The sequence below is a fragment of the Nycticebus coucang genome, chromosome 5 (genome assembly GCF_027406575.1).
Source record: "Nycticebus coucang isolate mNycCou1 chromosome 5, mNycCou1.pri, whole genome shotgun sequence".
NCBI classification, from domain to species: domain Eukaryota; kingdom Metazoa; phylum Chordata; class Mammalia; order Primates; family Lorisidae; genus Nycticebus; species Nycticebus coucang.
The window spans coordinates 20,266,336-20,293,039 of record NC_069784.1 but is presented as its reverse complement, the minus strand read 5'-3'; the positions used below and the strand labels follow the sequence as shown (position 1 = coordinate 20,293,039).

Genomic DNA, 26,704 nt, shown 5'->3' with positions numbered 1-26,704 from the left:
AACAATCCCATATATCACTGGATAAGAGACATGAATAAAAACTTCTCTAAAGAAGACAGACTAATGTCTAACAAATATACAAAAAACATGTTCATTGTTCCTAATCGTCAGAGAAACGCAAATCAAAAGTACCCTGAGATATCACCTAACTCCAGTGAGAATGGCCCACATCATAAAGTCTCAAAGTTGCAGATGCTGAAATGAATGTGGAGAGAAGGAAACATTTTTACACTGCTGGTGGGACTGCAAACTTTTTTGGAAGAAAGTATGGAGAATCCTCAGAGAACTCAAATTAGACCTCTGTTTTGATCCTGCAATCCCATTCCTAGTTATCTACCCAAAAGAAAAAAAAAAAAAAAGACCTTTTATCATAAGGATATTTGCACTAGACTGTTTATTGCAGCTCAATTTACCATCATCAAATTATGGAAACAACATAAATGCCCACTGACCCAGGAATGGATTAACAACCTGTGACATATGTGTACCATGGAATACTATTCAGCCACTAAAAAAGATGGTCACTTTACATCATTTGTATTAACCCGGATTGCAGTGAAACACATTCACCTTAGTAAAGCATCACAAAAATGGAGAAGAATCCAATGTACTCACTTCTAATCTGAAGGCAGTAGATGATTTAATACAAGGTGGTAGGCAGGGGAATGAAGGAGCTAGGTAGGGGAGGAGGGAGAGGGATGGAGGAGTCACCGTGTATGGCACTCCTCTTGGAGGCGGGACACAATTATAAGAAGGACTTTATCTATCAAATGCAATCAGTGTAACCTAATTCTTCGTATCCTCAATGAATCCCAAATAATAATAATAGTAATAAAAAGAATCTAGCCTGGAAACCATTTGACAAATAATAATGTTGTTACCATATATTTACTGAGAAAACACAGACATATTGGTGAAGTGGTTGCTAGCATGAGATATGGAGTGAGACTTCTTGGGTTCAGTTACCACTTAGTAACTATGTAATTTTAATCAAGTGTTGATTTTCTCTGTAATAATGTGTTAAAAGTATTTGTGATAAGAAACAATGGGATAATATACATACAAAAGTTATCACTGGGTCTGAATTAAACATGCAATAAATGGGTACTATCCTGATTGGTATTACTACTTATGTGTTAAGTACCAGGAGTAGCTGCAATGCTGAGTGGTCAACAGTGTATAAGACATGGACATCCCTTATGCCCTGTAGGACAGGGCACCTACAGACAGTCCTCATCACTAAATTGGAGTAATGAGATCCATTGTGCTGGTGTCTTATGTTCAAGGTCATTGGAACTAACACTAGATAAGGTTTTCTCATCACCATGCTGGCCACAAATAGAAGATAAATGGCATTATTTTAAATGATTCATTGAAGTTTGTTTTCTTTTGTCTCATTTTCATTGCAAGCAGTCTCTATGACATCTTACAATAATAAAACTGGAAGGTTCTGGCTGAGAAATCATGTCTAGCGCTCATAAGCACAGCTGCCAGCAATTCCTCTCATAGTGGACAAGTCACTGCTTTAATTAGTTCTGTGTGACAGCACTCTCCTTCTTCGCAGAGGCTCCTTTTCCAATAAATGTATAAATACAAATCCCTAAAAATAATCTGGAAAGGCCCGGGCATTGAGGGGTAATAAACATTCCAAAGCTCCTGCTACAGATAAAAGAGGGTGGAAGCTCTGCAGAGAGGGAGACTGGACAAGGACTCACACCCCTCACATCGAAGCTGATTTCTTCCAACTCGAAGAAAAGCTTTAAGCCTGGATCTGTGCTCCAGGTAAGAGTCGGGCAGAGATGGGAAAGATTTATAAAGGTGCATGAGTTTTCTCTGACATGGCCCTCCCCAAGACAGGGACCGAAATGCAGATGAAATTCTGGTCTCATCAGGTGGCTTCCTGTCTCTTAGGTGCTCCCTGCTCCTGCTGTTTTGGGTTAGGCTTCAGCAGAGGTGGTGCCTAGATGGAGAGATGGGCATGTTTTAAGGGTAGTTTCTTCTTGACATCATTTTAAATTAACTCTATTTATTAGTATCTGCCTAAATAAACTCAGACTCCATTGCTTTCTTGCTTGCTACCTTTGTAGGTACAGGTAAATGAAGGTGGGCAACTTGGGATGGGAAAAGCAGGCAACAAGTAATTGTAGTTGGGAGCTTATCAAATTCATGTGCAATTTTTCTGAATCAGTCACTCACTGATTCCCACCTTATGGTGGCACATTTCATGTTATAAAACGAGTCAGACTATCAGATCACCAGCAGTTCCCTTGGGCCATTGTTACAATAGAAATGGATCCTGATCACAGAAAAATGAATGACTTTGTTGTCATGTTCCTCTAAAGAGATGGGAAACCAGATAATTGGAGATAAGCCCTTGGTAGAGCAAGGCAGAAGTAATCAACTCCATCATGGAAACAAACTGCACTTTATCACAGTGTTAAGAATGAAAATCGTGGTGCCTATAGGCTCCATGACGTTGTTATACTAAAGACATTGTATAAGTCATATCATGATCATGTTAAGTTACAGGATTTGAGATATCAAACATAAAAGCACAAAGTAAGGCATCAATGATGGAATAATTTTTTACTCCTTTTAATATTATTATGTTATACAAATTATCAAATTATCAAGCCTTGGTTAAAGAAGATACATTTAGAATTTTATAAATAATACTATACATACAGCAGAGTTCAGAAGAAACAATAAAATAAGCCATGATTTCTCAGATAGTGTTTCTTTGATGGTGACTTTATTAGCCGAAATCATTAGCATCAATATGCAATCTGATCTGCACGTGCGGGTAGGAAAGAATCTTAAATCACAGACAGGTCAACATCTGGTGACATCAGTGAGCCAGAAATCAACTGATTTAAATGTCAGGTTTGAGCTATTAGGCTTGAATGAATGACATTTTCTGAAGCAGATCAAACATGAAGAACCAGTGAGTGGGTAGCCAGGAGGGCTTCCTACACAACAAGAGGAGGAAGCAATTGGGGAACGCATGTCCCATCTGACCTGACCCTCCCCACAAATGGACATAGAAGACAGCAGGGCCAAGGTGTGTTAGGATGCCATTTATATTTCAAAGTGTAGAGATACATTCTACACAACATCACCCAGATGATGGAGTGACCATGAGCTCAGAGAGCTCAGCTTTGTTCAGTCCAAATATCTACATGTCAATATGAAAAGCTTCCAGACAAAATTTTAGAATGATGTGACATATCTAGGAGATATTCTGCTGGGGTCCCACCCTGTGGGCAGGGTCCTTTAAAACCTGTGGAGCTGGATGTGATTGACTAAAGAAATGTGAAGTTAGAAACAGCAAGAGACAAAGAGATAAATTGACAAGACACACAGAATAGAATTTTCAAAGGTGGGAGCACAGGGGACCATCACCCGTTTGTGGGGTTCTGGCAAATGGACCCGAGTATTTGTTCCACTCAGCTTTTATTTGCTCATTAGCCCAGAAGGTAAGCTGAGGAAGGGAACAAATACATCAGCAGCTTCTCTGAGCAAGCATGTCAGCTCCTATTGTTTCTATAATCATTAACTTTAAGGTCTGAGCAGCCTTAAGAAATCCAGAACCTGAGCCTGGTGTGGGGGCAGCCTCCAGTCTGTGGTCACATACAGATTCCTAGGGGCGTGTTAATGCCCCCTAGTTCACTGTGGAGTAAAATGCCACTGGCATCAATCTCCTCTGAAGAATCAGTGGGAAAGAGGAATTTTCCTCTCATCTCCACGAGAGAGGGTCTTCCTGTTTGATAAGGCATATGAGCTCTCCTACCCACATTTCAGGAATCGGGCTGTTCCCTTGATGTCTGCCCTGGCCAAATACAAATCTCCACAATGGGTATTTGGTTTGGCTGTTGACTAGGCAGGGGACAGTCTAGTTACTGTTTCTTGCCAGGCCTTGCACACAGCTTCCTCTGTGGCCATTATTTCTTCAGAGTGTTTAGAGACCCAGCAGGGGTGTTTGCAAGCTGTATCCCCTCAGGCCAGGCTTCCAGGAAATTGCTGAGATAAGCACAGTGGCCAATTTAGATGTTAACTAGCTGACTTTTCTTTATGCTACCTTGCTCAGCTCATTTCTTTAATTTTCCCTTTTTCTGGGGGTGTTTTCCATTGCTAAGAATGGAGTCTTTGGTCCCCATTCTCCCTGCAACATTCTATTTTTAGAAAATGAAATACAAGAGGAGATATAGGAATATGATCTCCTACACCCTCCTGGATAGGAATTCAGCAGTATCAAACAAAATAATATAGAGGGGTTTCCATGTACCTACATGATGTGACCTTTGTGTTAAAAAACGTGAATAAGAAAATGTACATGTATATGGCATTGTGAAAAACAACTAAGAAGTGGAAACCAGTAGCTTACAAGACGTACTCTCTATGAAGGATGAGTGAGAAAGATAGAGGCACAGCTGCAAGGGAAATAGAGTGGTAAGGTCAGAAAGTGACACTTCCCTGAACACAGCACTTTATAAAGCTTGGACTGTTACTACCATGCCATTTCAGAAATTCTAAACATTATACGTACTACAAATCAACCAAGATACCAAGATGTGAGGAAGGAAATGAGGGAACTCAAGCAGTAACAAATGAACCTCACTGTGTTACATGTGTCTAGTATAACAGCACAGAGGGTGGAGAGGGAAACTACTACTCTACACAACATTGAAAAGCAGTCTTGTGAGTGTATTCCGAAGGCTAAAGAGAAAAAGAACAATGTGCTAATAATTCACTGTAGTAAGTAAATAGTTTTAAGTTATTGATTAGCAATTTTGACACTACTGTACATATATGCTAGGACTGAGCAAAGAAGTAACTTTTTATGTCTGATGACAGGTTGGTATGCCATCATTAGAGAAACAAGCTCAGAAAAGAAAGTTGAAAAGCCAAATTCAAATGTGTTAGATTCAAATTGGAAATAGAAATAGAAATCAAGTTGATATATAAAAATGGATAGATAAAAAATATAGATCTGTGTATGCATGTCCAAGAATACACAAAGAGATTTCTTAACATTGACTCTGACAGGATCTGAAAATAATCAGCACCCCTAATGTGATATCCTGGTGTCTAAGTACCATTATCTGATTAAACAAGAGCTATTGGGACAAATAGTACATTCTAGGGCTGAAACAAGAACACTGTGAGATGAGCCTGGAATGTGTTGTGCTGATGGAAAGTAGAGAATCATTGAAAATGTCATGGAAACATATTAAAGAACATGGGATCCAGCTCAGACAACTCTGAATGACCAAATCTAGGACTAGTTGAGCATCAATGAGAGTAAAGTATTAAGTACCACTGCATAAAATTAATACCTAGCAGTCTACACTGATATAAGTAAATGATGGCGTGGGTAAATATAAGACAAATGAAGGAGGAGGAGAAAGCTCTTGCCTGCAGTAGAACCCCCATCAATTAAGGTAGAAGGAATGATTACAGTACAAAAACCTTTATTCAAACGGTATAGCAAGACTCGTCAATGGATGCCAAAGGAGTGGCTGGAAAAACATCAAAGTGTGATGAGATCGTGTGTGCCTATTCTCCAAAGGGTCTCTCCAATTGGTACTTTTTAGTAACAAAATGGTACATAGTTCTTTTGGGTGGAGAAATCGGGCAAAGAGCACCTTACCCAAGTGATCCAAGTTAAGGTCATAGCATCACATATCATGTGAACATGATAAACCTCTTAATAGAATACAATGAGAATAACAGAACACTTCTGTGACATTCTTGCCAAAAATAAATAACCTCACTCTAATATCAAAGAAATCTCAGAAAAAAAACAAATTGAGGAATATTCAACAAATTCGCAGGCCAGTAGTCCTCTAAAATGTCAGGGTCATAAAAAACAGAGAAAGAATAAGGAACTCTCAGAGATCCCAGGAGACTAAGGAAACCTAGTAACTAAATGCAATGAGGGATCCTGGACTGGGTCGTGGACCAGAAGAACATTAGAGGGAAATAGGTAAAATGCAAATTAGGTGTATATAGTAGTTAATAGTACTGTATCCATCTTAAAATCCTGGTGTGAGGATTAAGTAGGGTTAGGTACGGTATTAACACTAAGGGGAGCCGAGGAAATGGTATATTATAATGTTCTGTACACATTTTGGGTGTTTACTATAATTCTCTTTCAAAGTAAAGTTAATTTAATAGACTGGTACAAGCTATAAGGTAGCCTAGAAAGGCCACAGGCCTTAAAGTATACATGGAACAAAGTTCAAGGACAGAAAACCAAGTTTATATTGTAAAATTTAGCTCAGCTAACTGACTAGAAAGTGCTTTCCATTTCCTCTTTTTTCTTGCAGACAAGAGAATACTTTAGATATGGCCTCAGGGATCAACATGACAGGGCCAGTGTGCCTCGTTGAGAACACCAAGGGGCAACTGAGTGTTGGTGGAGAAGCTTTGGAGATCCTGTCTGGCATCACGCAGCCCGTGGTGGTGGTGGCTATCGTGGGCCTCTACCGCACGGGCAAATCCTACCTGATGAACAAGCTGGCTGGGAAGAAGAAGGGTGAGTGGCACCAGCAGAGCTTGCATTAGTGTTCTCTGCCTACCTCCATGGTCAGCATCCAGGGTGGGGAATGAGGGGGAAAGTTAGAGGTAGGGATGAGGATCGGAACCCAATTTGGATCCATCAATGAGCTTCTTACATTCACTCTGGAGGATTAGAGTCAACTCACTGTTTCTCCCAGTTTGCCTTAATTTTCACATTTAGAGTGTAAATGTACCTCACTGGACAGAAGAAGGTATTAATACAAGTTAAATTACATAATGAGGAATTATAAAACATTTACTAAAATGTTGATGTGGTAATGTAGGCTTGCACTGCACTTTAAAGTTAAAATAAATATTTCAATCTGTATTGGATATTCTAATTTCTCCATTTCTGTGTTTTAAATTAAGACCAGTACAGGTTGTGATTTCCTTTATCACCTTTACCTGAGAATGTTGCTTGGTGTCAGGAGGTCAGTGTGGTTCTAGAGTACCAGGCTATGAGTCCGGAAGCCATTGTTAAAGCTTAGTCTGTGCGTCTGTCTAACTATGCCAACCACTTACCATTTGTGGGATTCAGCTTCCTCATCCAGAAAAATGAATGACTAGATGATGATAGCTCGAGTTTTTCCATCAAGTTAAAATAACAACTGATGGTGGCTCTGCAAAGAGATGGGTTTATTCAGAAGTCAGGAGGGGATTCATGCATTCCAGTTGTGCATGCTATGACAGATTTAAAGGTCTTCTGGTGGAGGTGAGGGTTGAGGCAGTGAGAAACCTTAAAAGCCAAAAGGGAGAAGTATTAGATACAGGCAGGTTGATTTGAAATGATTTGAAATGCAAGTACTGTCCTGTGTATTGACTGTTGCTAGGGAAGCATCTTCACAGAACCGACCTTGAGTGCATGTTAGACCACTCGTAAGGTTGCAGTTAGAACTGGCAATGTCCTTGGTTGCCGTTCCCATTTCTGGAAGTGTGCCTGAGAGCTCTTCCTTCATGTTTTCATATCTCTCTTGTATTAGGGTTTGGCATAAGTGACTTCATTTTGATTCTGAAAACTTTAACACCTCAAACTTTAAAAAGATTTTTTTTTTTCTTGAGACAGAGTCTCACTTTGTCGCCGTTGGTACTGTGGTGCCATAGCTTACAGCAATCTCAAATTGTTAGGCTCAAGTGATCCTCCTGCCTCAGTTTTTAAATTTTAGTAGAGACAGGGTCTCCCTCTTGCTCAAGGTGGTCTTGAACTCATGAGCTCAAGCAATCTACCTGCTTCAGCCTCCCAGATTAATAGAATTACAGGTGTGAGTCACTGCACCCAGCCCACACCTTTAAAATTCTACAAGTCTTTTTAACCAGTGTAGATATGACATCCTAATTAATTCTGTGTTGTAATACCACAATTATTTTCCTTAATTTTTCCTGATTTTTGTTACCAACGATCAATAAATCAGGTCTTGTTGGCCACATATTCGGGGACCACATCACAGATCCCTCAACTTCATTTGAAGGTTCAACTCTCATTATTCCTCTGCTCCTGGAAACCTGTCTTAGCAGACGAGTGGGACTGCTTATACTGCCCTTTCCGGGCTCCTCCATTTAGACGTCCTTCTCTTAATTTAGTCCCCAGGGAAGGAAAAGGCATCACCACATGAAGATGAGGCAGGCACGTGGAGCTCTTGTATCAGTCCTCTCTCTGCTTCTGCTTCACTCTAGAGAGTCACAGAAACACCCAGAAGCCCCTGTCTGTTCCTGAGCAATAACAAAATGCATCAGATAGGGTTATTTATAAATGATCAAGATTGTGTTCCTACAGGTATGGAGATGGAAAGTCAGACATTAAAGCCCCGGAAGATTCAGTGTGTAGTGAGGACCTGTTCCTCGTAGAGGGCTCTCATTGTCTTCATATGGCAGAGAGAACAGAAGGGGACAATGAGGCTCAGTGGAGCCCTTTCATAAGGGGACTAAATTCATTCTTGAGGGAAGCCCATCGTGACCCTCTTACATCACAGAGGCCTGAGCTCTTAAAACCATCACGTTGGGGTTGAGTTCCAACCTAAGAGTCATGGTGGTAGTGGGGCCAGCCATCATTCAGACCACAGAACCACATTCCTAGAGTTCATGATAATTTTGTTATATAACCTATTTGAGGTAAACATGGACATGCACTTGTTCAGCAAGTATTTTATATATTCATATATGGGTGCATATGTAAATTTATGTAAATTAGTTGTTCTTGCTGAAATGGAAGCAACCATTTCCCCTGGTGGAAACTTTGGTTCCACAGATTTAACCAATGTAACTCCTGGGTTGCAAGGATTCTGCTGTTGTTCCTTCCCTCGCCTTGCAGGCTTCCCTCTGGGCTCCACGGTGAGGTCTGAAACCAAAGGCATCTGGATGTGGTGTGTCCCCCACCCCTCCAAGCCGGACCACACCCTGGTCCTTCTGGACACTGAGGGTCTGGGTGATGTGGAAAAGGTAAGTGGGAGGCTTGGCACCCATAGCACAGTGGTTACCTGCCAGCCACATACATCAAGGATGGCAGGTTCGAGCCTGGCCTGGGCCAGCTAAAACAACAATGACAACTACAACAAAAAATAGCCAGGGTGCGGCACCTGTGGCTCAGTGAGCAGGGCGCCGGCCCCATATACCGAGGGTGGTGGGTTCAAACCCGGCCCCGGCCAAACTGCAACAAAAAAATAGCCGGGCATTGCGGCGGGTGCCTGTAGTCCCAGCTACTCGGGAGGCTGAGGCAGGAGAATCGCCTAGGCCCAGGAGCTGGAGGTTGCTGTGAGCTGTGTGAGGCCACGGCACTCTACCGAGGGCCATAAAGTGAGACTCTGTCTCTACAAAAAAAAAAATAGCCAGGCCTTGTTGTGGGCACCTGCAGTCCCAGCTACTTGGGAGGCTGAGGCAAGAGAATTGCTTAAGCCCAAGAGTTGGAGGTTGCTGTGAGCTGGGACACCACAGCACTCTACTGAGGGTGACAAAGTGAGATTCTGTCTCCAAAAAAAAAAAAAAAGGAAAGAAAGAAAAGAAAAGGTAAGGTGGACTCACTGAAAAGTCTTCTGTACTCTTGATTGTCCACTCAGGGCTTTATTCATAACGTCACCTTCTGTGACCTTTCCCTGCAAATTGCAAATCTGATTATTGGAAATGAAATGAAATTTTGTATTCTAGAACTTACTTCCTTGGTAACATCAAATAATTTTAGATATTAGGAATAGATCTATTTTTGACCTTTAACAGTTGGATGGATGACGGAATTTAATTAATACTTACTGAGCATCGGAATTGTAGGGCTATATGGTAAATACAGAGCCCTGAATTCCGGGACTCTGTGCTACAAGCTGAACAAGTAGTTGCTCAGAGAGTAGTTGGGATGATAATGAAGTGATTTTGTTGGGTGCCCAAATCCATGAAGAGGGAGCCTAACCCAGTCATCCAAGTTAGAGAAAGCTTTCTAGGAGCAGCTGTGGGATTTCATGGATGCTACTTGTCAAGGAGTGTGATGTTCATAAGGTTGGAGGTAGAAACCATGCAATCGTGTTTCAGTGAAGTTATCTGTTCACAAATTGATAGAAAAGCTCCAGATATGCCAGGAACTTCCAGAAAGATTTTTTGTTAATTGTTGGGGATTCATTGAGGGTACAGAAAACCAGGTTACATTCATTGCTTTTGTCAGATAAGGACCCTCTTGTAACTGTGTCCCACCCCCAAGGAAGATTTTATTTAATTAAATTCTTTTTTTTTTGAGACAGAGTCTCAAGCTGTCACCCTGTATACAGTGCCATGGAGTCATACTTCACAACAACCTCCAACTCTTGGGCTCAAGCGATCTTCTTGTCCCAGTTTTTCTATTTTTAGTAGAGATGGGGTCTCGCTTTTTGCTCAGGCTGGTCTCAAACCTGTGAGCTCAAGCTATCTATATGCATCAGCCTCCCAGAGTGCTAAGTTTAGAGGCATAAGCCATCATGTCACCCAGAAAGATTTTAGTCCAAGTTTTGTGTTTGGAGATTAATTCATCATTGACTTTCTTAAAACCATGAATTAGACCTACCCAAAACATTATAAATTGAATGTTTCTAATGAATTTTTCCTTATACTATAAGGTGTCTTAAATTATTTGCCTTATTTATACTAGTTTAAATAGAAACTGAAAATGGCATCAGTATGTCTTTGGCTTTCATACTCCAAAAAGTTGAGTGGCTGTGAGGTCTCATTTAGAAATAGTGGATTTAAGAAACACTTTTAAAGTCCTCAACATTTCATTATAATCCCAAGATAAAATATTGGAATAAAACTTTTTCCAAATTATGATTTTTTTCATATTTCAATATAATCCCAGGATAAAATATTGACTTTCAGTATAATCCCAAGATAAAATATTGTAACCTATTTTAAGTCAATATTCTTTCCAAATTATGATTTTTGCAACAGACCAAAATATAAGATATATAGGTGCCTTATAGAAGAACTACTGGCTGTCTAAGGAACATGTACTGTGGTACGGTTAGTACTTAATTCTACTTCAAGGCCCTTCACATCCTGCCCTGGATCTCATTTCCAGCCTTGTCTTCTTCTACACACACTTAATGCTTTTTCTGTGAAGCCAAATAATGCCTTCATACCTCTGTATGACCCCATCCTAACAATTCTGACGTGGGCTCTGCTGCTCCTTCTATCTTCTCCATCCCTTCATCTCTACAAGTCCTCATTTTACCTACTCTTTAACACCCCTGCTATTTCCAGCCTGTTGTCCTCATACCCTCCTAAGCTCTGTTGCTTCTTGCTTTGAACTCACAGATTACTGGTTCCTATTGATTTGCCCTCCCTCCTCATCCTCCACTATTTCTCTGATTGATGTTTGTTTTGTCTTTTACATTTTTACCTGTGGTTCCATTCCAGGCAGAGATTAGCACCTTAGTTGTATTTATGTGGAGACATGTTTATCTGCCATCCAGGAAGTCATCTTCAGGTCAGGGACTGTCCATTGGAAGTCTGCATGGAGAAAACCAAATACAGAGTCTGTATTTTGTATATAACTAAAGAACTTCTAGTGAACTCAGTTAAATAACATTAGTATCCCTAATGTAGCCCATGACAGAGACAATTTGCATGGGGTGATTGATCACTGATTACTGCACACCTACTATGTTCTAGGCACTATATCAAACATTTTACATATTGACAGTGTCAACTGTCTTTTTTTGTAGCCAAAAAAATGCTGAAATTGGTCCCCATAAATTGCAAAAATATGGTTTGAATTTAACATTATCTTCCAGATTTATATTGGTGACCTACTTTTCAACCATACATAATACAACTAAAATACTGCACAGTCAAATGAAGGATTGAAGAGTAGAGTCTTCAGTTGTCACCATAATATGTTTCTAGTATCTAAAATAAAATTGGATCAAATTAAGAAAACTGGTGAAGTTTGTTGCCATACACAAAGTAGAGACCAAAAATGATCTGGGAGACTTCAAACCAACCTGCAAGAAGCTCTCCTTACAGCAATTACAACACAGTTTATAAAGCATAAAGGAAGAAGTATTTAGACTGTTTGAGATTGGCTACTATACATGGACACATTAAATTTTAGACCAAGTAGAGCTGTTTAAACGTTTTTGTTTGTTTGTTTGGAGGTGATTGGTTTTATTTCACTGTCAGGTTAACAAGTAGGTGTCTCATCTCAGACAACCAAAATGACAGAAGTTTGGAGTGCACAGATAAGAGCAGATGGTGTTGGACTGTATCTAATGGTGGCCTCCATTTTGGTTTTTCTTTAACTCTAGGGTGACCCTATGAATGACTCATGGATCTTTGCCCTGGCTGTGCTTCTGTGCAGCACCTTGGTCTACAATAGCATGAACACCATCAACAACCAGGCCCTGGAGCAGCTGCAGTATCCTTCCAGGAACGGAGCCCCCATGTTTTATTGAGATTAGCGTAATGACAATTTAGCGTAATGACAATTTCTTTGTATGTGTGTGTTCCTCAATGTCATGGATGAGGAAGGAAGATGGGGTAGAGGACGATAGGGAGAAGGCATTTTCAGGAAATCTATTTTGCAGTGAGATCTGGATTGGTGGTGCAGGGTGCTGCTCCCTCCTTGACTAAGATGACAGCTACGTGACAGAGCTGACAGAGCTAATCAGGGCAGAGTCCCGCCTAGAACCTGATGATATGGACAACGCCACGGAGTTTGTAAGTTTCTTCCCAGACTTTGTTTGGGCCGTGAGAGATTTCACCCTGGCTCTGGAGTTGGATGGACACCCAGTCACTGAAGATGTGTACCTGGAGAATGCATTGAAGCTGATTCCAGGTATCAGAGAAGGGTCTGGGTGGGGAAAGGTTCAGTAGTGGGGGTGGGATCAACTAACCCTGTCACTCAGCACTTGAATAAGAGTGTTTGGAGACTGGATTGAAACCCATGCTGATGGTGATGGGTGACAAGTGGCCATGCTTTCAGTGGTTGTTATCACTTGTAACATCTCCAATCATCGGGGTTAATTTCACTGAGGAAATGTTGTACCAAATTTCCAATATTGTAGCAAAAGACTTCAGACCAGTTAGTACCAAGGAGAATATTTGTGGTTAAATTCAGTGCCCTCACTTTCTAATGTCCACACACTTGTGAGACTCAGTGCCCCTCCTGTTCTGTTTGAAGAAACATAGTTCATTAGATAGAAAGTTGGTAAACAAATAATCACACCGGCGGTATTAGACCTAATTGCTAAAACATATTTCACACCCTGTGTTTTACTAATACCTGTACAGTACATCTTTCTAAGATAGGATTTTATTGACTAACTGGACTGGAAATAACATTAACACACCCTTCTGAGAGGTTCCAGATCCAGCGGTAAAAGATTGTTCCGAGTCACGTGACAAAACGAATACAGACTCTGGGTTTTGTGCAATCTAGTGGCCTTTATTCCACCTGGGTGCAGGTGGGGTGAGATTCCTGACCAGGTGGAAATCCACACGTGGGCTATGGTGGATTGGGATTTTAAAGGGTCAGAGAGGCAGGGATTGGTCCATTCACCATTTCCTGGGAGGGACATACACTCGGTTCTTTCTGGGCAGGTGGGTAGAAAGGGTCAGAGAAGCAGAGATTGGTCCATTCAGCATTTCCTGGGAGGGGCATATACTTGGTCCTTCTGGGAGTGTCAGTTCTACCTGTAACATCAATCTCTGAATTCTCCATCCATACACAATGTGTCATTGTCTCAATATTATAAATTTATTACCTACATCATTCGTAGTAGAGTGACTACCTGATGGCAGCTAGAAAAATATTTGCTTCTGCATCTTCAGTCTTTTACACATTCTTTCACAAACATATTTTGAAAAATGGCAAAGCACTGTAACACACTGTCAAGTCCAGTATAGCCTGAGGAGAGCTGTGCTGAGATCACCTGGTTTCATTTAGGTACCCATTGTCTACAGGGCATTTCACTAAAGGAATTCGGAAACACGCTTGTACTGTGGAATTCTTCTTTTTGCTCTCACTTTTTAAAGATTTTTCTGTTCTCACCTGGCTATTTTCTGCCATTTCCCCCAAAACTGTCATGTCCATGTCTCCAGCACATTCTATTTGTGAGGACTCACTTCATTTCTGACATAGGGATAGGAAGATTTTTAAACATACATTGTGCTATGTAAAACAAGGATGATGTAGCTGTACATAGTAAAACCAGTGGTTTACAAGCACTAAGTGATTTGCAAGCACTATGTGAAAGCGTTTAAGAATAATAAGAAATTTTCTTATCACTTTGGTTAAGAGTGATAAAAAAATAGAATCCTAAGTAGCACTATAATTCTCTTACTTTTCTCTCTCTCTTTTTTTTTTCACAAAAAGCTATTTCTTCACTTTTGATTAAAGGATATTGTCTAGGTCTTTATCTCACTTCGCTCCAAACTTTAATCACAACTCTGAGAAAGAATTTCTACCATCAGCAATGTCATGTCTGGGAGTGGACGGAATCTCTATGACCACATAGAACAGAGTAGAATGGAGGTTCCCAGGAAGAGGGTGAGGGAGTAATCAGAGATCTAAGTCAAAGTGTACAGAATTACAGTTTTGTGGCATGAGTAAGTCCACAGATGTAAGACACTGTGGGAGGAACACAGTTTGCAGTATTGTTCATTACATATTATAATATTATACATTCAATTTGCAACAAGGGTGAACTGTAGATTCTCTTACCACAAAAAAAGAACAGCTGAGTTGTAAGGCCATATGCTAAATACAGGGCTATATGCTGGATTCCAGAGCTCTGTGCTAAAATCTGAACAAGGTAAACCATGAATATATAATTGACTTGTTTGTAGAAATAAGTTCACTATGCATATGTATATCAAAACATTATATGATACACTTAAATATGTACAATTTAAAAAACAGAAAGCACTTCTTACCATAGTTTATCAATAATTCACCAGATATTTAATGTACGTATAGTCAGTCTGCCAGATATCATGCAAGGGCTGACAAACCCCACAATTTATTCTCTTGGCACAGATGTCTTCCCTTCCTCTCCAGACGTCCCAGCCTCAGGTTGCTTGCATAATCGGATAAAAGAAGTTTCACAGAAACACACAGGACACTATCGTGATGGAAGGAACCCTAGAAATGGAAATCTTCAGCTTTTTCTGAACGCTGTTCCTGAATATTCACTCTGTTTCTACTTCTCCAGGTGACAATCCCCACATACAAAGTTCTAACAAGACCAGAGAGTGTATCAGGTGTTTCTTTCCACGAAGGAAGTGCTTTGTCTTTAACTGGCCAACGAATGACAGAAACCTCTTACATCATATGGAAGACATACAAGAAGACCAGCTAGATTGTGACTTCCAGAAGCAATCCAAAAATTTCTGTTCATATGTCTTCACTCACGCAAGAACCAAGAAACTGAGAGAGGGAATCGTTGTCACTGGAAACCGTGAGTCTCCTTCCCTATGGAGGTATTTACTGAGGCCTACTGTATCTCAAGAACACTTAAGCCCTCAAGTGGCTGGCGCACACAACTGTGAAAGAGACACACATCCGTGTTGTGACGTGCATTCCTATGGGAATTGGGATGGGTGGGTTTCTTAGTAAGAATATTCAAGATTTCCATATAAAACAAAATAAATAAGCCATGAGTCTCTTCAAGCCCATTGAAATTCTGAGACACGAAATTCCCTATAATCTTATGTATAGAGCTGGCTTCATGAGCAGGTGACCTGTGCGGCCATGCACTGTGCTGAGAAGAGAAACTCAGTACATTTCATGCTCTGCCCCTGAGCATTGTTTGATGATTGTTTTTTACAAAGGGACTTGCATTTTTTTTTTTTTTTTTTGGGCAGTTTTTGGTCAGGGCTGGGTTTGAACCCACCACCTCTGGTATACCAGGCCGGAGGACTTGCATTCTCATTCAGAACTAGGACAATGAATGGTATCATTGACTTCTCCTGTATAATAAATATCCTTGACATTTTATTGAAATGGGAGTGTTTTTCCAGGAAATCCTTGAATACATTGCTAGTATTCAGCAATTTATTCCGTAATATATTAAGAACACTAAGAGAAAGGGAATAGGAGCGACGGCGATGTCTCCATAAAAACATGGATTCCTAAACAAGAGTGGCAGTTGTAGTGATAGTAGAAGCAGAAGGAGGCGGCGAAGCAGGGAAATTTCAGGTTAAACAGAAATTTTGTGATTTTTTAGAATGCTGATACACAATACTTGTGAAACAATGAGGGAAACTTTCTATTTATTCTCCAAATGTCATCACTCATTCAGGGCTGGGGACGCTGGTGGTGACCTACGTGGATGCCATCAACAGCGGAGCAGTGCCTTGTCTGGAGAATGCAGTGACAACGCTGGCCCAGCGTGAGAACGCAGCAGCTGTGCAGAGGGCAGCCGACCACTACAGCCAGCAGATGGCGCAGCGAGCGCGGCTCCCCACGGACACGCTCCAGGAGCTGCTGGACGCGCACGCGGCCTGCGAGAGGGAGGCCCTTGCCGTCTTCATGGAGCACTCCTTCAAGGACAAGCATCAGGAGTTTCAGAAGAAGCTTTTGGTAGTGTCTTAGTATTTTTCCCTCTTGATTCTCTCCCTCTTAGAATGACCCTTAGAGTCCACCTTTTCGAGGTCATGGCTCATTCCCTTTTCAGGACAAAGGAACCTGGATTCCCAAGAAGTGACAGGACTCTAATGCGCTACAGTTCTCTATTTATCTAAAGCTAGAAAATTTATTCATTTTCTCTTATACGTATTGCAATGATTATACACTAAAACACAATTATACAACAGGGTAAGTATAATGACTAACGCCATATTGCATTCTTGAAAATTGCTAACAATGAGGGAAACTACTACCAACAAAGCAGTATTTAAACATCCTCACCACAAAAGATGTAAGGCGTGTTAATCTAGCTTAATGCAGTGGTTGCAGAATGTCTCCGTATTTCAAAGCAATATGATGCACTTATCATGTCTAATCCATGTGTATAATTTTTATTGTCATGTTTAGAAAGGCAAAACAAATCAATTAAAATAAAGAAGCACGTGCCCGACTCAGAGTAATCAACACAGGGAAGCTCACATTCACAAGCACACACTTCTATGGGTCCGAAGTCAGTGGGGTGAGTAGGAGCACTGCTCGGTGAGTCAGGCGCTGCAAACGAGGTGCCTACTGAGCTCAGCTCCCACGGGGATGCTCTGGGTTGCCCCTCTGGGTCTTCAAGTCAGCGATGGGACATCAAATGCTCCTCTGGTTTCTAACGTGTCTGACTTTCAGATAGAGAAAAATCTCTAACGTTAAAGAGCTTATGTGGTTTGGCAATGCCCACTTGAAAATTCTCCCATTCTAAATGTTTTGTGTCATATAACACTGTAGGACACCCACCTCAGTCATGGGTCCAGGGACCATGGAGCGTGTGGAAACCAATGGGAAAACTCATGGGAACACCCTAAATCTGCTTGCCATTGGCACTTTCAGTGAATGTCCCTCTTCTCATCTAACTTTTACTAACCCAGTGACAAAAATCTGTTAGTGCGTATTGAGGAAAACCACCTACAGCATAAGTTACAAATGCAAGAAAAAAACTACATCCCTATGTCTTCCTATGCTCAAATCCTTTTCGCAAGGGTTGCCAAAGCATTCCCACCTGTGTTCAGAGTACACACAAGTCATCACCGGGAAGATTAATATTTCCAGGTATACATATGTATCCATGACAACCCACGTTCTCTAGGAATACTACAACTGCGACAATTTAATTTCCATTGCGCATGGTTGGTGGTTGGGTCATGGTTACTCACAACATGGCTGAAGGAAAGATGACTCAGTGTGCAGAGCTGTATCATTTATAGGTGGCGAGCCTGGTCCCAAGAGTCATAATGGACTTCCCATAGGTCACAAAGAAGATTGCTTGGAACTAAGAGTAAAACTGACTCCTGACGCTTCTCCATTGCATGCCCTCGTCCACTCTGAGGCCACGAGACTTTTTCTTTCAGGTGGATCACATTAGCCCCCCACCCCTGCTTCTAACAGCTTCCTTCTTTTATAGTTCCCCCCATTTCCCTGCAGGAACTAATGGAAGAAAAGAAGGAAGATTTCTTGCAGCAGAATGAAGAGGCATCTGAGAAATACTGCAAGGCTGAGCTTGAGAGGCTTTCAGAGCCCCTGAGGAAAAGCGTTTTGAGAGGAACTTTCTTCGTCCCTAAAGGGCATGAGCTTTACTTAGAAGCAAGAGAAAGGATTGAATGGGACTATGAGCTACTGCCCAGGAAAGGAATTAAGGTGAGGAATTAGGGGAGCAGAGAGTGACCCACAGAGACGGTAGTCAGAGGGCCTTTGTTGAGCCTTCTGAAAATCTAAGACCACAGCACTAATGAGGACAGAAAACCAAGCACAGAGCTATTTTCAGAATTTTAGTTTTTAAATCTGCAATTATTTAGCTGCTCTTATTGCAGAAATATTTCTTATTAAGGAAGATTTAGAATCGGGCATCCAAGTGAAACAAACCATTTTATTAATTTATCAAACAGCGAGATGGGTTTTGTACTAAGCATAGGGAATACATCATGAAAGAAACAACTTTGTTTTCAAGAAGCTTATGGTCATTGAGAAATGAATAGCCAATGGACATAGAGTGATATAGAGTGATTACAGTTTTTATACTGGTCTGTAGCTGTCGTAATGATGATGATGTTGATCAGAGTGGCTCACCCACACTGAGCGGTCACTTCCTATCCCTGGTGATCACCAGTGTTAGGTGACTTTGTTATGTTATTAATCTAATTCTCAGAATAATTTAAAGTAGGTGCTACTGTCCTCTACATAATGCAGTTTGAGAAACGTACTGCATGGAAAATCCAGTCAGGTTCCAAAATGACACAGCCAGCAAGCAGAAGAGTTGACAGGGCTGCTCTAGGTACTTGGCACCCATGAGACACTCAGAATTTTCCTCTTTGGGAAAGCACTGTACTGCGTTTTATGACGACTATGCCAATTTACATTCCTACCAACAGTGTCCAAGAATTCTCTTTGCTCCACAATCTTACCCACAATTTGTACATTAAGACATTTTTGTTTCTTTTTCTTTTCTGTAGAGACGGCATTGCACTCAGTCTCCCAGGCTGTGGTGTGGTGGCACAGCCGTAGCTCACTGTAACCTCAAACTCCTGGGTTCGAGCGATAATAATGGCTCAGCCTCCCCAGTAGTTAGGACGACAGGCACACACAACCACTTCCAACTAATTTTTCTTTTAAGTTTCTTATGGACATAGGGTCTCCTTACGTTGATTGGAACATAGGAACAGGTTGGTTTCGAAAACCTGACCTCAAGTGGTCCTCCCACCTCAGCAGTTGCTGGGGTTACAGGTTTGAGCCACCACAAATGGCCTATTTTTGACTTTTTGATAATAGTCACTCCATAGAATGTGTGAGATGGTAGCTCAGTATGATTTTCATCTGCATTTATTTGAAGTTTTCTGACCTTGAACACATTTTCGTATATGTATTGGCCACTTATGTCTTCTTTTGAGAAATGTCTGCCAAGGTTCTTTGCTCTCTTTTTAAATTCACTTATTTGGGGTCTTTTGCAATTGAGTTACCTGAGTTCCTCTTATATTTTGAATAATAATATCTTACCCGCATATGATTTGAAAATACTTTCTCCCATTCTGTATGTTACCATTTTATTTTGTTGACTATTTCCTGCAGTGTGCAGAAACTTTTTAGTTTGATGAAGTTTCATTGCTTTATTTTTGCATTTATCTATACTTATGGTGACAAATCTAAAAAAATTATTGCCAAAACCAAAATTAATGAGCTTTTCCCCTATGCTTTGTTCTAGGGTTTTTATGATTTCTGGTCTTATGCTTAAATAATTAATCCTTTTTTAATATTTGTTTATGGTATAAGACAAGAGTCCAATTCATTTTTTTGACAATTCCGTTTTTCTCAGTAACATTTAACAAAGATGTTTCCCTCTCCCTGTTTTATATTCTTGGCAGCGTGGTTGAAAATTATTTGACTTTTTATGAGTGGGACTCTTTCTTTCATTCCATTTTCCTTCCTTCCTTTCTTCCTCCCTTCCTTTTTGTAGAGACAGAAAGTCTTACTTTATTGCCCTCTATAGAGTGCCAAGGCGTCACAGCCCACAGCAACCTCCAACTCCTGGGCTTAGGAGATTCTCTTGGCTCAGCCTCCCAAGCAGCTGGGCCTACAGGCACCTGCCATAATGCCCCGCTATTTTTGTTATTGTTGTTGCAGTTTGGCTGGGGCTGGATTTGAACCCAGCACCCTCAGTATATGGGGCCGGTGCCCTCCCGACTGAGCCACAGGCGCTGCCTCCATTTTCTATGAGTCTGTTTTTATATCAATATCATGCTATTTGATTATCATATCTTTGTAGTAGATATTGAAATTATATAGCGTGATGTCTCAAACTTTAATTTTGTAGTTCAGCAATGCCTTGGCTATTTATTTCATTCTTCACAAATCTCTTGGGAGTGCTTTGTCATTTGTGCAAAAAAAAGCCATTAGGATTTTGAGAATGTTTGCATTGGGTATGTAGGTTGTTTGGAGGTAGTATGGACAGTTTAACAATATATTAATTCTTCCAATCTATATACATGAGATATATATCTCTTTTTCATTTCTAGCATCAACTTTTATTGTCTTGAGCATACAGATCTTACAACTCCACAGCTAAACTTGTCCCTAAAATTTTTATTTTCATTTCTTTGGAGATGTGATTTTTTTCTGTAATTTCTTTTTGGGATAGCTTGTTGTTAGTGTATAGAAACACAATTGTTTTTTGTATGTAGTTTTTGAATCCTGCAATGTTATTGAATTTGTTTATTATTTTTCAGAAGAATTGGTCAGTTACTTAGTATATGTCCAAAGGCTATAAAATCAATATCTCAAAGAGATAATTTGTGTTGCCATGTTCATCCACCAGTATTCACAGAGGCTGAGTGTAGAAACCTAAGCATAAATCAATGAAGGAACAGCTGAAGAAAGTCATATATATAAAATATAATGTCCGTGTCTATGTAATATATATTTCTATATAATATTCAGTTTACATATATATATATCAGTGTTTTCAAACTTATATAGAAAATGAAATCCTGCCATTTTTGTCAGGGTGGATCAATGTGCGGGACATTATTCCTATTGAAATAAGCCAAACACAGAGGGACAGATACTGGAGGACTCACACTAATGTGAAATAACGATTGTTAAAAAAGAATCAGTCATATTAACAAAGTATATGGTGGTGACTACCAGAGCTAGGGGGTGATTGAAAAGTAGAGATATTAGTCAAAAGACATTAACACTGAAATATGCAGTGAACACACGAGGACGTCGAATGCATGGCATTGGGACTAGAGTGCAAATAACATTTTATGTATGTGGGATTGCTGAGAACTCGTTTCAGGTGTTCTCAAGAGACACACCCTCACCACATATGAGGCGATGGTTGCAGTACTCGGCTTTATTGTAGCAGTCATTTCACAGTGCATACGTACACCAGAACGCAGCGCCATTATACCTCAAATGCATACAATTTTTATTTCTCAATCATACCTCAATAAAGCTTTGAAAAAACTCCGCGGGCAGCCTGGAAATTGAGACGGGAACTTCCTGGCATTGAGATGGGAACTCTTAGTTGAAGTACGAATAGATGTTATGCTAGTTAAGAAAGGGCAGCACAGCATTTAGGCAGAAGGAAAAGCATGTGACACTATTCCAAACAACAGAGGGCCAGTGCTTGTGGAAGTGCAGTCAACCTGGCTATGTGCGTCCTGGGGTGGAGGGTGGCAGCTTCCCTGGGAGATCTGGGAACGGATCAGGGAACGGAGGTGCTGCGGAGGGCTGTCATGTCTCCCCAGAGAACTCAGACCTTCTGTTTTGGCTATGGAAGGACAAAAACACTGTGGGTTCCTAAGCAGGATGCAGAATTTCCAAAGTTAGATTTGCAGTTTGGTTGCACAATACTTTCCTCATTAGAAGACAAGATCATCACAGCCTCACCGATCTTACTCCTTCTTGGTTCCTCAGGCAAACGAGGTTCTCCAGAGCTTCCTGCAGCAGCAGGTGGTTACAGAAGAATCCATCCTGCAGGCAGACAAAGCCCTCACCACTGGAGAGAAGGCCATAGCAGGTGAGGGGCAGGGCTCAGGTCTCACAGGGATGGGTAGTTTCCTGCAGTGCCCTCTGCCTGGTCAGACAAGAAGGATCTTCCTGGCCATACAGAATGACTCACAGAATGACTCTGTGTTATCCTAGCACACTTGGAAGGCTGAGTCAGGAAGTTCACTTGAGCTCAGGAGTTCAAGACAAGCTTGAACAAGAGCAAGACCCATCTCTACTAAAAATGTAAAAATTAGTAATCCTAGCTCCTCAGTAGGCTTAAGCGGGGGGACAGCTTCAGCCCAGGAGTTTGAGGTTGTTGCGATCTAGGCTGAGGCAATTTTACTCTAGCCTGAAAAACAGCAAGACTCTGTCTCAAAAAAAAAAAAAAAAAGAATGAAAGAAAGAAACAAGAATAAGCTTGGCACTTGTAGCTCAGTGAGTAAGGGCAACAGCCACATACACCGAGGTTTACGGATTTGAGCCCAGCCCAGGCCTGCTAAACAATGACAACCACAACCGAAAATAGCTGGGCATTGTGGCAGGTGCCTGTAGTCCAGGCTAATTGGGAGGCTGAGGAAGAGAATCACTTAAGCCCAAGAGTTTGAGGTTGCTGTGAGCTATGACTCCACGCCACTCTTCCGAGGGTGACAAAGTGAGACTCTATTTCAAAAAAAAGGAATGATTTTTCTGATACAAGAGGCTTCATTTCAGTGGAGAACACATGCTCTGCTAAATCTTACAGCAACGTGGAGAGTTGGGGCTTCACATCCGATCAGTCAGGGCCTTTCCTTCACAGTCTGAAACATACTCTTCCCAACATAGCTTGTAGGAGAATTCAGATATTCCTGGCCATCCACCTCTCTGGGTTTTTTTAAGTCAGTTTGATCTCTGAGCCAAGGAGGGTAGGACTCTGGCCTATCATTTTCTTTCCTCTGTAAAATGTTTGTGGAACAGAGGAACGTGCTAAGAAGGAGGAGGCTGAGAAGGAAGTGTTGGTGCAAAGACAGAAACAGGAGGAGCTGGAGCAGAAGAGGCAGGCTCAGGAGAGAAACTACGCAGAACACATAGCCCAGCTGGAGAAGAAGATCAAGAAGGAGAAAAAAGACTGTAAGAGAGATTATGAAAAGATGCTGGAGCAGCAGCTGAAGGTGCGTCTGACAAAGCCTGGCAATGCTTGAGGGACAATGCTCTGGATTCCAAACAAGGGAAGGGACAATGGTTCAAGTACAGTCATGATTCAGGAAGGAAACACAAAGTGTAGATTGTACTTAAACCTCAAATTCATCTGAATTTCAATCGAGCTGCGGGCGTCCGTGACTCCAGCACCTTCTGTGGTGTCAGACTTTGGGGAGTTCCATGCTGTCCCCCAGAGAGCTGGCTGCCGGGAGTGGTGACTATGGTGTGAAGTCACTGCCCCTTAATGAAGTAGAACCTTAGTGCACTTGTCCTTTGGGTTCTTGGCACAAATCTCAAAGAGACCTGAATTAGATCCATCTGTTCTGAAAAGATCAGATTTGGCCTGATATGAAATGGGGGATGCGGAAAGCCATGAAATTGTCTCGTTTTTCCTCCATGTGTCTGATTCATCCTATACAAATAGAGGAACCTTCATTCTCTGTCCTGACCTGGATCTTGATCTCCAGAGTTCTGTCCAGGGTCAGCAGTTCCCATTACTTGTTAGAGGAGCTGGCGCTGCTTCAGTGCAACTGAGGATTAGTTAGAATTCAACCTGCTTTCCTTCCTAAGGGACATTTTTCATGCTGAAACAAAACTCTTCCAAATTTCCAGGGAGTTGGTACTTAGGGAATTTCACAAAGATATAATCCATGGCTACTCCCACTGTTCAGGAACATGGTCCAGAAATAGTGGACAAAGACATTATCTCTAGGCTCTGTGCCTGTACTCATGGCTAGGGTGCTAGCCACATACACTGGAGCTGGCGGGTTCGAATCCAACCTGGGCCTGCTGAACAGTGACAACTACAACAAAAAAACAGCTGGACATTATGGTGGCTGTAGTCCAGCTTCTTGGGAGGCTGAGGCAAGTGAATCGCTTAAGCCCAAGAGTTGGAGGTTGCTGTGAACTGTGATGCCACGGCACTCTACCAAGGGCAACATAGTGAGACTCTGTCTCAAAAAAAAAAAAAAAGACATTAACTTTAAGGTATTGGAGAAATAGACACGTGTGCTTAACTGCATTATTTTTAAGTATAAACTCTCGCCCTTAATGTTTAGGATTGACAAGGGTGAACTCTTTTCTTTTTTATAGGTTCAACAATATTTGCTTATGGAAGGACATAAAAAGAAGTCTGAAGAGAAGACTAAAGTGATAGAGCAACTAAAAGAGAAAACTCAACCTTCTAAAAATGAAAACATGTTCCCAGGTGTGATAGATAAAGCTCTCCAACGTTTTATCCAGTACTTAGTAATGAGAGGAATTCATAAAGGGTGGGACCATCTCAAATCCAGTTTTAATTAGTGTGAGAATTCCTGGTAAGGTAACCATAAATGAAGTTTCTTTTGTTTTAGTAGTATACCACAGTGACTCATTTTTACAGTATCCATGTCACAGCAGTTCCCTCGGAGAAAAGATTAAAATGAGAAATCAGTTATCTAAAGAACAAAACTAGAACCCTAACTCTCCTCACAATCAAAATTCAAATAAGCCAGCTGGACTTACACCTTTCATCCTAGCACTCTAGGAGGCAGAAGAGGGTATATTGCTTGACCTCAGAAGTTTTAGACCAGCCTAAGCAAGAGCCAGACCATGTTTCTACCAAAAATAGAAAAACTGAGATGGGAATATCACTTGAGCCCAGGTGTTCCAAATTCCTGTGACCTATGATGATGCCACAGCACTCTACCCAGGATGAAAGAGTAAGACTCTGTCTCAATGGGAAAGAAAAAGAAAAGGAAAGGAAAGGAAAAGAAAATTCAGAGAAAAATGGATTAAAGACTTAAATATAAAACTCAATACTATGAAAATACGAATAGAAAACCCTGGACAAGTGCTCTAGGACATAGTATGGGCAACAATACCCCATAAGCACAAGCAACCCAAGAAAAATTGGACAAATGGGTCACATCATCAACAAGCATCTGCACAGCAAAGAAAACAATAACAGTGTGAAGAGACAACTGCAGAATGGGACAGAACATTTGCAAATTACCCATCTGACAAGGCTTTAAAAACTAGAATATATGTATAAGAAGCTCAAAAAACTCAATAAGAAAAACATCCAATAATCCAATTAAAAGTGGGTAAAAATCTGAATGGAAATTTCTCAAAAGAAGTCTGACTAAGGATGAATGGGACTATAAAAAAACTCGACATCATTAGTCAAGAGAAATGCAAATCAAATGACATTTCATTTGATACAATGAAATATCATCTCACCTAGTTACAATTGCCTTTACCTAAGAGACAGGGAATAGCGAGTGCTGGGAAAGATGCAGAGACGGAGAACCCTCCTGCACTGTCAGTGGTGTGTACGCTGGTGCTACCACCATGGACAACAGTATGGAGGGTCCTCAGAAAACAAAACATAGAACTACCACATGACTCAGCAATCTCACTGCTAGTTATAGATCCAAAAGAAAGAAAGTCAGTAGTCAAGAATGTATCTGCACCACCATGTTTATTGCAGTACTATTCACAATAGCTAAGATTTGGAATCAACCTGAGAGTCCCTCAACTGATCACCAGATAAAAAAAATGTGGTACACAGTGGAATATTATTTAGGTATAAAAAGAGTGAAATCCTATCATTTGCAGCAATTTGGGTAGAACTGGAGACCATTATATTAAGTAAAATAAACCAAGCACAGAAAGACAAATCTCACATGTTCTCATTCATACGTGAGAGTTAAATATTAAAACAATTGATCTCAGGGATACAGAGGAGTAGAGTGATGGTTACCAGAGGCTGGAAAAGGCCGTGAGGAGGGGTAGGATGAAGTGGGGATGGTTAGTGGTTATAAAAATATGGTTAAATAGAATGAGCAATAATCAATAGCATAACAAAGTGACTACAGTCAACAGTATATCAGGGAATACTTTGAAAAAGAGTGGAACTGTAATGTTTCTAACTCAAAGAAATGATAAAATCTTGAGGTTATTTGAAACCCCAATTGCCCCAATTTGATTATGATACATCATAGGTGTGAATCAAAATATCACACAAAAGGATTAGCAACTATTTTGTACATGTAATAATAAAAAATTATTAAAAGCAATTACCAAAGAACAGCAGACCCCTGACAGACACATACAATAAAAAAACTGAATTTTGATAGAATTGTTTCATTCAAAGAGATGTGAACAAAATTAGAAGATAAGGATACTAAGGGAAAGGTTTAAATAAAGTGAAAAGAAAAACAGCAAGACGAAGAAAACATTTCCAATTCATGTTATGGTTGCAGTGGTTATTTAACTTATAGGAGGTTCTTATAAATCAGTGAGAAGTATGCAGTGACTTTGTTTGTTAAATAGCAGAATGATGAGAATAACAGTGTTGAATTTTACTGTAATAAATGATGT

General features: G+C 40.7%; 1 protein-coding gene across 1 annotated transcript; it reads left to right on the top strand.

Annotated features, from left to right (window-relative positions):
* Positions 1-1,606: 1,606 nt before the first annotated feature.
* LOC128585994 (guanylate-binding protein 7-like) lies at positions 1,607-26,704 on the top strand. The gene is made up of 11 exons (XM_053591454.1): positions 1,607-1,782; positions 6,330-6,538; positions 8,867-8,994; positions 12,315-12,424; positions 12,648-12,844; positions 15,222-15,467; positions 16,311-16,591; positions 18,104-18,316; positions 22,091-22,193; positions 23,120-23,313; positions 24,434-26,704. Exons 2-11 carry the CDS (start codon positions 6,349-6,351, stop codon positions 24,641-24,643), a joined length of 1,872 nt encoding a protein of 623 aa, XP_053447429.1. The 5' UTR covers positions 1,607-1,782; positions 6,330-6,348; the 3' UTR covers positions 24,644-26,704.